This window comes from Ammodytes marinus (assembly GCF_949987685.1).
Source record: "Ammodytes marinus genome assembly, chromosome: 14".
Lineage (NCBI taxonomy): Eukaryota > Metazoa > Chordata > Actinopteri > Uranoscopiformes > Ammodytidae > Ammodytes > Ammodytes marinus.
Window position 1 is genome coordinate 15,091,763 of NC_137218.1, and position 13,020 is coordinate 15,104,782.

General features: G+C 43.6%; 1 protein-coding gene across 1 annotated transcript in view; it reads left to right on the forward strand.

Moving 5' to 3' along the window:
• The window catches only part of fat3b (FAT atypical cadherin 3b), a gene marked incomplete at both ends in the record, with an annotated part of 63,578 nt that overhangs the window by 32,080 nt on the left and 18,478 nt on the right, over positions 1-13,020 (forward strand). The window contains 17 exons of the mRNA XM_080040354.1: positions 265-485; positions 1,228-1,680; positions 1,934-2,068; positions 2,201-2,594; positions 3,408-3,604; positions 5,476-5,629; positions 5,747-5,980; positions 6,590-6,768; positions 8,245-8,458; positions 9,057-9,271; positions 9,378-9,515; positions 9,713-9,856; positions 9,946-10,143; positions 10,628-10,905; positions 11,545-12,107; positions 12,428-12,559; positions 12,759-12,925. Coding sequence (XP_079896480.1) covers positions 265-485; positions 1,228-1,680; positions 1,934-2,068; positions 2,201-2,594; positions 3,408-3,604; positions 5,476-5,629; positions 5,747-5,980; positions 6,590-6,768; positions 8,245-8,458; positions 9,057-9,271; positions 9,378-9,515; positions 9,713-9,856; positions 9,946-10,143; positions 10,628-10,905; positions 11,545-12,107; positions 12,428-12,559; positions 12,759-12,925 — 4,016 coding nt within the window. The remainder of the gene's footprint in view (positions 1-264; positions 486-1,227; positions 1,681-1,933; positions 2,069-2,200; positions 2,595-3,407; positions 3,605-5,475; positions 5,630-5,746; positions 5,981-6,589; positions 6,769-8,244; positions 8,459-9,056; positions 9,272-9,377; positions 9,516-9,712; positions 9,857-9,945; positions 10,144-10,627; positions 10,906-11,544; positions 12,108-12,427; positions 12,560-12,758; positions 12,926-13,020) is intronic.

Sequence of the window (13,020 nt, forward strand, 5' to 3'; positions counted from 1 at the left end):
TACGTTACTGTAATGCATGAGTGGTCCCTCTTTTTTTTGGCAAATGCACTGTAACTGTCGCCTGTAAGACGCTATCTTTAATATGATAACACTCTTGAAGATTAATTTAAGTATTTTCCCATTATAGATGCATTACATTTCATCATCTGGAGTTAGTTCCGTTGAATGCAGAAGTAAAATAAGGGCGAGTTCTTTTTCTGTACTCAAACTACGTACATTTGTAAACATCACGCAATTACATATACGCTCTTTTCATTCCTGCAGGCCGTGCCTCGTTTTGCACAGTGCGAGTGGTTCTTGCTGATGAGAATGACAACGCCCCTCGGTTCAGAGCGGTGGAGTATCGCATGAGCATTAAAGCAAATGTCGCCAGCGGCTCTCTGGTCACACAGATCCAAGCCACTGACCCTGATTCTGGTTCAAATGGGAGAATCACCTACTCCCTTTACAGCGAGGCACGCCTATCACTGGTTGATGTGCTGGAGGTCAGTGTGTTCTGCTCTTCAACTGTATACTTTAGGCTATTGTACAACACACTACATAGCTGTGGGCTTAGATTGCACTAGAACTGCAAACATCGTCTCAGTTCCCCTTTAATAAAAGACTCAAAGTATTGATTGTCAATCAGGAGATATTCTCAACCGATACACCCTCAACACTTACAGTAGGTCGATTAACATCTATCATTATGAATTTGTACTCACCAGATCAAAACAATGTTACTTTAAGATTGATGCTCTGGTCAGTTTTCACTGATCAGAAGCAAGCACAATTACAAAGCGAAAACAATTAAACACCTATGATTGTAAAGGAAATAGAAATCTGTAGAATACAAGGTATGTACTGTATGCAAACACCAGTGACCGTGAACTCTGGAGGTCCCTTGTCGACGGCCTATACCCCAGTAGGGGTGTAAGGCGTACGTAAGTAAGTAAGTAAGTACTGTATGCATTGAATAGAAGTAGTAGATATCAAGTTGAAGCTCAAGTAACACTATTAACAACGCTACAGTATAATAAAAGGACAAACACAAGTGATGTCAAATAAAAGTAAGTAAGTAAGTTAGTAAGTAAGAGGTGAAACAAATAAGAATTTGTTGGCCTAAGAAACACTGTCGGGTTCAGGCTCTGAGAGTGAAAGATACAAGCGTCTATAACTAGTGTTTTTTTGCAAAGTTGAAGGCACTAAAGATTTAAATAGGGCTGTGCTTTGGCTGACTTGGCCCAGGTGGAGCCGGACAGCGGTTGGATGATGACTAAGAGTGCGGTGGACCACCTCCAGGGCACCGTGTTGTCCTTCTTTGTCAAAGCCACGGATGGCGGCTCACCGGCCAAACACTCGCTGGTGTCGGCCTTCATTCACGTGGTGCCGCCCGATGCGTTCGTGCCCTCCTTCAGCCAGCCTCAGTACTCCTTCACCATCCCCGAGGACACTGCGGTAGGAACTGCTCTGGGGTCAGTGTACATAGCCACGGGACAGACCGGCTCCTTCTCCACGGTGGGAGGAGAGACGTCCGACAGCAACCAGGGAGGGACATTCACCGTGGAGACGGACACGGGTCTGATCCGTCTGCTCAAGCCGCTGGACTACGAGCAGGTCAACACCTACCGCTTTAAGGTCGCCGCGACAACCCGAAGAGACCTCATCGAGTCCGTCTCCACCGTGGACCTGGAGGTTAAGGTCAGTGAATGACGTAGTTTAACAGAGAGACCATTTCATCAGAATTGAATTTGATCTTTATTTAATGCTTTGAAATAAAATAAAATGTAATGGAGTGGGAAAACTCCAAAGCAATCGATATAGATGTATCATGTATCTCTGAGCGTACTGGAATGAGTCAGTCAAAATATTTACCACACGTGACCAATAAGGATCAAGGATCGTTTAACACTGCTAAGAGCAACACATGCCCCATTTTGTCATTTTTTTGCAGGTCCTAGATGTCAATGACAACAAGCCAGTTTTTGAGACCAACACTTATGTAGCCACAGTGATGGAGGGGATGCCAGTAGGCACACGAGTGATCCAAGTCCGTGCACTCGATCCAGACTGGGGCTCTAATGGACAGGTGTGTGGCCGCCCAGTTCAACTGCATATTTGGATGGATACAAATGTGTTTCTTAGTACAGTGATTCAGTTCGTAGAGCACTGCAGATGCATTGATAAGCTTATGTATTGTTTCTTTCCCGCTGAATTGCAGGTGACGTACAGCCTCGGACCTCTGCTCAATTACAACTTGGACTTGACCAAAGACGCTCGCTCCCTCACTGGCTCCCTCACCATAGGCTCTGTCTTTGCCATTGACAGTAAAACAGGCTGGATCACAACAGTGAGTCCCATGGACCACGAGACCTGTTCCAGCTACAACTTTGAAGTGGTGGCCTCAGACCTAGGGGAGTTACAGTCCCTCTCCTCCACAACAGTGGTAACCATTGCCGTGTCGGACGTCAACGACAACCCGCCGCTGTTTGAGAGGGAGCTGTACCGCGGCGCAGTGAAGGAGAGCGATCCCCTCGGCGAGACGGTAGCTGCTCTCAAAACCCAAGATCGAGATGGCACCGATCAGAACCGCCTGGTCAGCTTTTACATCACCGGTGAGGAAGTGAAGAGAACACTGACAATTATTATTATAGTTCAAAACATTCTGTCCTGCAGTAACTGTCCGTCATGCAGTTAGGTTAGGGTTGTGTTGTCGCATATGGAATCATGCATTGGCCTAATGAGTTAGCTTTTATTAAATGTTCAACACGACTTACCTTTGAAATTGAAAATAAAACGTTGTCCTTTACAGACTCACATGTGACTTTCAGGGGGCCACTTCTTTCTTTTATGGGAGTGATATAAAAAATAACACTGTGAGGCCCCTCAGCAAAGCTCTCACCTTGAGCTTGATGTTTTCTAGTCACATAATACTGTCTGATAATGACTAAGGATGATATATTTTTGGCCCGTGGTCTGGCATATAAAAAAAACTGATTGGCCTAATGGAAGTGTCGTAATAAAAGGTCAGATTCTTAAACGTTGAAAGCCAATTGCTGCGAAACAGCCAACCTGCATGGTTTACTGTGATGATGTGTGATGTTTGTTGAGTGTGCCAAAGGGTCCTTGCAAGATTTGTGTGTGTGTTAATGTGTGTCTGTATGTGTGTCTGTCAGTCTGTGTGTCTGTCTCACTGTGTGTCTGTGTGTTTGTGTCTGTGTATGTGTATGTGTATGTGTATGTGTATGTGTATGTGTATGTGTATGTGTATGGGAGTAGAAAGGTGGGGCGCTGATGCTTACTCATCTTGGGAATTAATAAGACTTCCATTTTGTGCTACAAGTCTGCTATAATTGGTTATCAAACCTTTTGTCTTGTCTGTGCGGCGCGCTGTGCCCTTTTTAATCCTCACCTGTTGTAATCTCCAGGGGGAAACCCGCGGGGCGTGTTTGGCCTGGCTCTGGTGCAGGGAGAGTGGAAGGTTTATGTGAGCGGTCTGCTGGATCGAGAGCAACAGGACTGGTATCTGCTCAACATCACAGCCAGCGATGGCCTGTATGTCGCTCGTACCGTGGTGGAAGTTACCATCATGGATGCCAACGACAACAGTCCCATCTGCAACCAGGTCAGGCACACAGACAAATAGAAATGGTTTAAATACAATTGCGGAATCCAGTAAGATGGACTACAAATTTGACTAGGATTAATGGTACAGACTTAATCCACTATTTGTATTCGAGCTGACCACATTCCAATCGAATGTTTTGTATAAAAGTAGAAAGAATAAATGTCCTTTGAATACATCATATGATATAACAGTCAGTATCTAGTGAATATTAGTCAAAAGGCAAGTTACTGTATTAGTTAATGAGCGAGGGGAAACATACATTTACTGCACTCCTCCATTTTTTTAAATACTAAAAACAGATCTGTATGAATGAATGCACAACTTAGTTACTAATGAAGAGTTATAACAAGTGTTCTGCTGAGAAGAGTTGATGGTTAATAGTCAAATCGTTTTCTTCACATTATCATTGTCAGTCACTCCAAAAATATCTGATGACAATATACACTATCACACAGTGCTGCTTAGTTAGTCATGTTTAGGGGTGGCTTGGCTCAGAAAATGAATCGATTCACAACTGTTAAAATCTGCATACTGCATACACAAAGCTAAAAATCTGGGGCTTTAGTAGAACAGCAATTATTTGTTCATTCAAATATTGATTCTCTGTTCTAAGGTGCACCAAAGCAAAAACTCTATGTGAATTCATTTAAACTAAATGTCTTTGTATTATATTTCAAGGAAGGTACTTACACTTGGGTACAAATTTGCTTGTACATCGTGCTTTTTCTGTGTATTGAAAATACACAGTTCAATTCGGATGAGCTGTTCTCTTTATCTCACACAAATGATATCATTTGCAATAACAAATGACATTAATTAGTGGGTAGAGGGGGTGGAAAAGCTTTAGCCCAGTGCGATAGTTTCCTAACTTGCAACTCTAAGACATACCATAACAGTCGGCTAAAACTCAGGGAAAGGGGAAAATAATTGGACTGGGCAGTCATTTGGGGATGTCCCTCTTCATTTAGAAGGGAACGTCTTCCATTTCACTTAATTAGCTGAGAAACTTTCCTTCTCCCTCTGCCTACTAACTTTTACTGATTCTCTTTTAAATCAATCCACTCTACTCTTGTCTTATTTTATCTATTTTATTAGATATTTTAGGTTTGTGTTTCTACAAAATGTTTACTCCGTTATGCAGAAGCAGCATCAAATTAATCAAACAACATTAAGTACCAGACTGTGAACTAAAACGGTGTTGTCAAAGTATGGTTCATACTTTTCTTTAATATTAAGTGGAATAAGCAGTATTAGTAGTAGTAGTAGTAGGGTTGCCCTTGTAGGAAAGAGAAGCAATAGCATTTCTACCTGAAAAAGTGGTGGCACAGCAGTTGTAGAGGTAGTACTGGATCTAATGGCAGTAAAAGTGCATTCACTAATGCCACTTTTGCTACAAGCAGTAGTCTTAGTCATGTTGGAAGAGGAAATATGACTTAAAACCCACTAATATTCCGCACACCCAGACTGACTACTGAAAATTGAGCGGAAGTAGGTATGCGGGCGGTGCCAGGATAGGATACCTCTGCAGTACAGAGCAAAAAGCAGCAGTGTGTGATTGATGTGTACTTGGACATAATACAGTAGTTTTCCCCATTGTGCTGGTCTGTGTTTCACTGAAACAGTGGGGTCACAAAGATCCTTAGTACAGGCAGGTAGCCTCTGGCAAGATTGTAGGACAGGTCAGGAAAGGGCACGCAACTCTGTTTTGTTTGTCCTCTCGTCAAGGATAATGGATGCAGTGCCCAAGAGTTTACAGTGTTTTTCTGGTGTGTTGGACTTTTTCTTTTTCAGACATAGTGGTTTCAAAAAACTCACTGCGTTTTTATTTATCTGTGTGTGTGTGTGTGTGTGTGTGTGTGTTGTGCCAGGCGGTGTATAGCGCCTCTTTTCCTGAGGACATTTCCTCTAACAAGGGCATCCTGACAGTGGCTGCAACAGATGCTGACTCAGGCTCCAGCGCCGAGATCCAATATTCCCTGTTTGGCATTGGGGTGGAAGATTTCTACATGGATGCAAACACTGGTACACCCACAAGCATTCATTTCTTCAGGTTTTTTTGTATGATCAAAACAATGCAAACCACAGACTACATGTCCCTTTTAGCAGCTTAAATACAACTTTCTCCATTTGCGCCCTAAGGTGAGTTGCGTACGTCCACTGTTATGGACCGAGAAATTACGTCCACCTACAAACTCATCGCCCAGGCAACTGATGGAGGAGGGCTGTTCTGCCGCTCTGACATTTCTCTCAGAGTGCTGGATGTGAATGACAATGCCCCCTCTTTCTCCTCCAATTCCTACCTGGCTAGTGTGTATGAAAATGCCGCTCCCAAGGCTTTGCTTACTCGGCTGCAAGCCACCGACCCTGACGAAGGTAAGCTGGTGTGATGTGATGCTGTTAAATGTTGGCAGTGCAACCTGTCAACTGTAATGGTGATAAGGAGCACAGAAATGTTCCTACATACACTGAATGCAAGTTCAAGCCACTGTATCCCAAAGCATTTACACTGCAGACTTCTGCTGACTCAATGTGCACATGTCAATGATCCTGTAACTGAAAAAGATAAAAATTAACATTTTAACATATTCAAGGTGGATTCAAGAGTTTCTGGAGGACGCTTGCTGTCAAAATCACGTTTGGTCAAAATCGGGGAATATCTCCTCACAATCCGCTACCCGTCCGCACTGTGTGTGTGTGTGTGTGTGTGTGCTGACAAAAAACACAGTGTTAATACACATCCTAGGCTCTGTAAACAGGTATGTAAACAAAGGGGCCCGTGACCAGAAACATGCCTGTTTGCAGAGCCTAGGCTGTGTATTAACACTTTTTTTTTAAGCGCACAGACAGTACGGACAGGTAGCCGATCGGGAGGAGATTTTCATTGATTTTGAACAAGGTTTTGTTGACAACAAGTGTTCTCCAGAATAACTGACTCCACCTTTTTAGTCTTGTTTGACAGAGTGCATACATTTCTCTCCGCAGGTCTTAACCGTACAGTGGTCTATTCCCTGGTGGATTCAGTCGGTGGATTCTTTTCAATCGACCCTGTGTCTGGTATGGTTATTCTGGAGAGATCACTGGACAGAGAGAGCAGAGACTCCTATCGCGTTCGTGTCCAGGCCGCCGACCAGGCCGGGCAACAGGGGGCTCTGTCCTCACAGGTTGGTTGTCCCAGTCACACACGTTGGAACTCGGATGTATGTTTTGCCACGCTATCTAGTTTATCCACCAACCTAACTGTGGGGATTGTTACTCCACAAGATAATACAACTCCCATTAAAAGATGCCACTTATGCCTCAATGCAATAATAAAATGTACTATATTGCACAAACTAACTTCATTGAAATGTACAACAGTCTACACAACATTTATATTTTAGGTGATATAATCATCATTGTCTGAGTATTTCAATTAGGTACAAAGTAATTAACACAGCGTCTAACTATTAACATCAATTATATATAAAGAAGAAGTGATTAGGTACTGCTGATTATTATCACAATGATGTGTTTACAATTCCTACACAACCTATGCGTCATCCTTCAGGTAATGTGCAATCTGTATTTCCGTCCATGCGAATGGATGAGGGAGAAGCCAATGAATACAAAACGTGTTGTTTACCGAGGAGATAAGATAAAGAACCTAGTAGATTTAATCAAGATGGGATGGGGGAAATATGGGGACGGAGTCAGTTGCAGAGACAGAGGCAGTGCAGAAACTAGGAGGGGAGAGACCATAAGAAAAGCTAGGACACTGTTGGCTGGTTTACACCGTCCAGGTTTCTCTATCTAGGTCATTTACAGGTTACCAGGACAAGCCATAAACACAAACGAAAAATAAGCCCTTTGGCAACAGTGGGTTCAGGTGTGACCGTTTTGAACAGATATGGGATTTTTTTGTTTATGTGAGGTTCACTGTCCATGGTGCTGAAAATGAAAACTATTATTTAGAGCAGTAGGTGTTAGCTATAATAGAAGCAATAGCACTGCGTAGTGTGGGAACACTAATGTTTCCAGGAGTTTTAGCAGTGTTTGTAGTAGACACAGTAACATAAAAGCAAGTAGCAATCATAATATCACAAGTAGCAACCCATAAGGCAGAAAGCGCTTACCCTGACCGTCATCTTTCCATACCCAATATTGATGCCATTCAAGTTATATTTAAAACATTGTTAACCATCTGAGCTAATGCCAAGATGCAACCCTTTTAACCTTACAGCTAATTAAAACAATCTGTAGAAAACATATTGTATGGTGAAATATGATCAATTAACAGTAGAAATATAAATATAAATACACTAAGACAACAAAAACTTTTGCAAAAAACAAAACGTTCCTACATGACAGCACCAGAAAAGGTAAACTTCACTCCAATTCCATAGAGAAAAAAAAAACTTTTTATCTGATGCAGTAATGCCACAAATCTTTAAAATGTGTCTAGCTGCCAACAAATTATCTCTCTGACTGCTTTGATTTTTGCCTCAGTCCCCCGTGCTTTAGTATCTTTTGCTCCCATTAACGTTTGTGGGCTGAGTGTCCTTGGTGCTGAAAGTACTACGCCCTCTGGGAGTGGAGCAGCACACAGACATATTAATAGATAGGGAGTCTTGTTAACGGTCTCCTGCGTCTCCCTAAAGGTGGATTTAACCATTTTGGTGCTGGATGTGAATGACAACGCTCCAGTCTTCCAGAGGAAGGTCTACGCTGTCACCGTCCCAGAGGATGTCGCCGTGGGAACCGAGGTGATGCGGGTCTTGGCGACAAGCGTTGACATCGGCGCCAACGCTGAGATCACCTACCGCATCTGGTCGGGCAACGAGTTGGGAAAGTTCACCATAGACAGAAACCTGGGTGAGCAGAAGGTTCCTTGCACATGTGCTTATTAAAGTTGGGACGGGGGTCAGCGGTCCTGGAGCAAGCTTGTTGTCAAAAATCACTTGTTGTCTACTTCAGTGATTATCTCCTCGCGATCCTCTACCTGTCCGTACTCTGTGTGTGCGCTGAATAAAAAATCTGGTGTTAATACACAGCCTAAGCTCCATTAACTGACATGTAAACAAATGGTATGCAAACAAAGGGGCTGCACCATAGCGAGCAACATGCCAGTTAACATGCCGGCTTCTGAGCCACTCCCTCTGTTCGCTGATTGGACGGGCAAAAATCTGTCCGTAGAAAACCTAAGAATATACTGCAGGCCCAGACTGACTACTGAAGGGAAATTAAAATTTAGCAGAAGTACGTAGGCGGGCGGTGCCAGGCTAGCACACAGTATGGACATGTAGCGGATCATGAGGAGACATTCACTGATTTTTGTAAGTTTGACAACAAGCATGCTCCAGAATCACTGACTCCAACTTTACTTCCAAAACTAAATGCAAAATTACTACCCATCCCTACTTTTACAATTACAGTAAACCCTTTATGCACTCTACTATCTGTATGTCTTTAGGATCTATTTCTGTGGCTGATGACTTGGACTTTGAGGTGTGTAAGGACTACTACCTCACCGTCGAGGCCAGAGACAGCGGGAACCCTCCACTCAGCACTGCTACCATGGTGACCATTGAACTCATGGATGTAAACGACAACGCTCCGGCCTTCAGCCAGGGCATTTATAATGTTTTGGTCAGCGAGGATGCTTCTGTTGGGCAATCAATAACTAAGGTAAAAAAGTGGCGGATTTGCTTAATTTGATATCCGTCATTGAACGGGTCTATCTATACCTTTCTGTCCTTTTCATTAACTTCACTCCGTTTTTTGTGATTTCCAGGTATCTGCAGAAGACTTGGACAGCCAGGTGAACGGGCGGATCACCTACTCTATACTCAAAGGTGACCGTAGCAACCACTTCTGGATTGACCCTGTAACGGGACTGCTGAAAGTCAATAAGCGGCTTGACAGAGAACTAGTAAGGATGCGCCTTTTTAAGTACAATATCTCATAAACAATCGATACTAATTTTCTGGTTCATGAGCACAGCCGAGGCAGAAAAATACCAAGGTCAACAACACCCAATGATCTTTTGCGAGCACATAACAGCACTTTTCATATTGTCTGACACATTTAAGATGCTGTGGCACTCTCAATCCCTTCTGCTCCACCTAGGTGTCAAGGTACTCTTTGTCGGTGCAGGCGTTCGACAGTGGCTCTCCTGCCATGTCCTCCACTGTCACCCTGAACATAGACATGTCCGACGTTAATGACAACCCTCCCGTCTTCAGCCCTCCCAACTCCACGGCTGTAATACAGGTAACAGTCATTTTTTCTTTGTCAGTTTCTTTGCGTTGGTGTGTTTTTCTGGTTGTGCCATCTCTACGTATCTCTAACCACGCTTCCAGCTAAACCAAGAGGACGGCACAACACTGGTGAAGCTGTCAATCAGCGACAAAGACTCCCCTAGAAACGGCTCTCCCTTTGCATTTCGCATTGTGTCAGGAAACGAGGGAAATTTCTTCACCCTGGACCAGACTGGAACTCTAAGGTCCAACCGTGTCTTTGGCCCTCAAGACCCCAGAGAGTTCACTCTTGAAATCCAGGTTAGTGACGGGTGTTTTGCCGCCACTACTGTACAGTATGTATTCACCAAATGTTGAAATTTACTTTGTTAGCATTGTTACACACAGTCAGCAGCATATAGAGCTGTCCATTAGTGACATTAGTCTCTCATCATTAGCTGCTTAGTAAGGTTATTAGAGTCTTGGGTTTTAAAAAAGTAATATAAACACATTTAATTTATTTTATGGAGAGGCTATTAACACCACTCCTTTTTTCAGTGCCAGCTACATAGCTGTCCATATATTCGGTTTTTAATTGCTTGTTTATGCAGATGCCAGGAAAATGTAATGTCTGGGTGCAAACACATTCTTATAAAATGACCCCTTATAAACATCATCATCTAATAAAGTGTAGCCAAAGGCAACTAGCAGTAATGAGTGTTTAACCTTTAATCAGTTTGTTATAATTCTGTTTTGTTCAGTTTGAGATTTGGAACATCTTGTACTGTTGTTTTTGGTCTCTTAGGCAAGTGACTCTGGAAAGCCAAGTCTGACCTCTTCGTCCTGGATTTTTCTGAGGGTCATTGGGAACAGTCAGTATAAACCCACTGTCTCCCCCTTGGAAATATTCATTGTCATGGTAACGGATACCTTTCCGGGAGGCCCGATTGGTAGGATCTATGCAACGGACCGAGATCCCAGTGACGTGTTGTCATTCACCCAGAGGCTTCAGCCCAAGAGCATGTTTAGGATAAGCAGACAGGATGGCAGCATTGTGGCTCTGCCAGGCCTGGAACCTGGAAGGTGCACACACAAACACCCACACAAATACACACACACACACACACACACACACACACACACACACACACACACACACACGTTTGTACAGCTGTACTTCTGAAGACATTCATTGACATAATGCAACTAAATGCCTAACCCCAACCCTTAACACTAATCCTAATTCATACCTTAACCTTTGAACCTAGTCTTCGGTCCGGTGGCATAGTGGATAGAGCGCGTACCATATTGGCTCTGGCCTTCGTTGCAGTGGTCGCAGGTTGAAATCCGACCCGTGAACCTTTACTGCTGATTATCCCCCCTCTCTCTCTGTCTCCCCATTTCAACTCTGTACTGTCAAATAAAGCTTGAAAATGCTAAAAAATTTACTTATAAAATAAATAAAAATTAACTAACCCTTTGAAGGCCTGTCCCAAAGTGAGAACCTCACTTTCCAAAACATTTCCTCACTACTCTAAAACTCAAATTGGTTCACACACACACACACACACACACACACACACACACACACACACACACACACACACACACACACACACACACACACACACACACACACACACACACACACACAGGCTTTAAACTAGTTGATATGGAAAAATTGTTTTGTGTCAAATAAAACAAATATCCTTGTCCTCTCAGGTACCAGATGAATGCTACAGTGAGTGACGGACGTTTTGCTGTGATAGCTGATATGTCGGCCCAGGTGGAACAGGTGACCAACGAGCTCCTGGGTAGTGCCCTGAACTTACGTTTCAGCACCCTGTCCCCGGAGGACTTGCTAAGTCGCTATCTGAATCAGATCAAGCTAACGTTACGGGGGCTAGCCGGCTGGAAATGGTCACCGGGACAACAGGACCCCCTCCACATTCTCAGTGTGCAGCCGGTGATGGGCACATCTGACGTGGACTTGCTTCTGGCCATAGAGAGGCCAGAGATATCAGGCAATGGGCGGGTGGGCGGCTTCTTCTCGCAGCAGGAGTTATCTGCAAAGCTGGAGGAGACAGCGGAGAGGGGCCAGATTCGAGGTGTGCTGGCCGGGGCAGTGGTGATGAGTAGCGATTGTTCCGGGGAGCTGGAGTGTGGGGACAAGGTGTGTGAACAGACACTGGTGTTGGAGCCTGGCTCTCCTGTCACCTACAGCACAGAGAGGGTCAGCTTTGTGTCACCCAGGTTCGCCCGCACAGAGACCTGCACCTGCCCTGGTGAGCACTGCACCCGTGAGATCTCTTGCAATCTGACTAAGGCCAGCTCACATTGTTTTTGTTCTCAATATCTGTCACTGTATTTTTTTAATTGATTTTTTGTTTTTTATTATTCTTGCTTCCAATACTCTGTATGTATTTTGAATAAAGCTCTAACTAGGTTGTGAATTAGGAATCATAACAGTAGTGAAATATGGTCTATCTGAAAAATATAACAGAGAGCCAGACATATTAATAATTACAAAGATGCATACATACATTACATATTTTTTAAACAATGTAATGTCTAATATTGCTAATATTTCCCCCTTTCTACACAGGAGGGACATGCCCCACTCCTGTGGAGCTTTGTGAAGGTCAGTCCTGTCCTGCAGACATGCAGTGTGTCCGTTCTGGTCCTACAGCGCCATCTGTCTGCCAGTGTCAGCCTGAGAGAATAGACGAGTGTGCAGGTATGACCTCGTTATGTCTGGCGTTGGTGGTACCACTTCTTTGTATCTGTTTGAAGGCTACATGTAGATCACCATGCATCAAGGATCTAATTATGCATCATTTGATTTTTTCTTTTTTCTCTCTCAAAACGTTGAAGCCTTTTCCTTTAACCTCTAATATTGTATTACTTTGTTGTTGTTGTTTTTTTTCTACGAGTAGGCCAAACCTCTCTGAGTTTCTCTGGAAACAGTTACATCAAGTATAGAGTGACTGAGGGTGTCCAGAGTGTCCAGAGTGGAGAGATGAGGCTAGGCCTGAGGATCAGAACCCTTCAGAGAAGAGGAGTCATTATGTTTACACGTGTTAACCCCTGTACAATGCTCAAGGTGAACACATTTAAATCCTAATCTTACACTTTACTGAATTGCTTGATGTTTTCAGTGAAGGGTAAACTGTGTTTTAGCGTTTGAAAAAAAAAAGA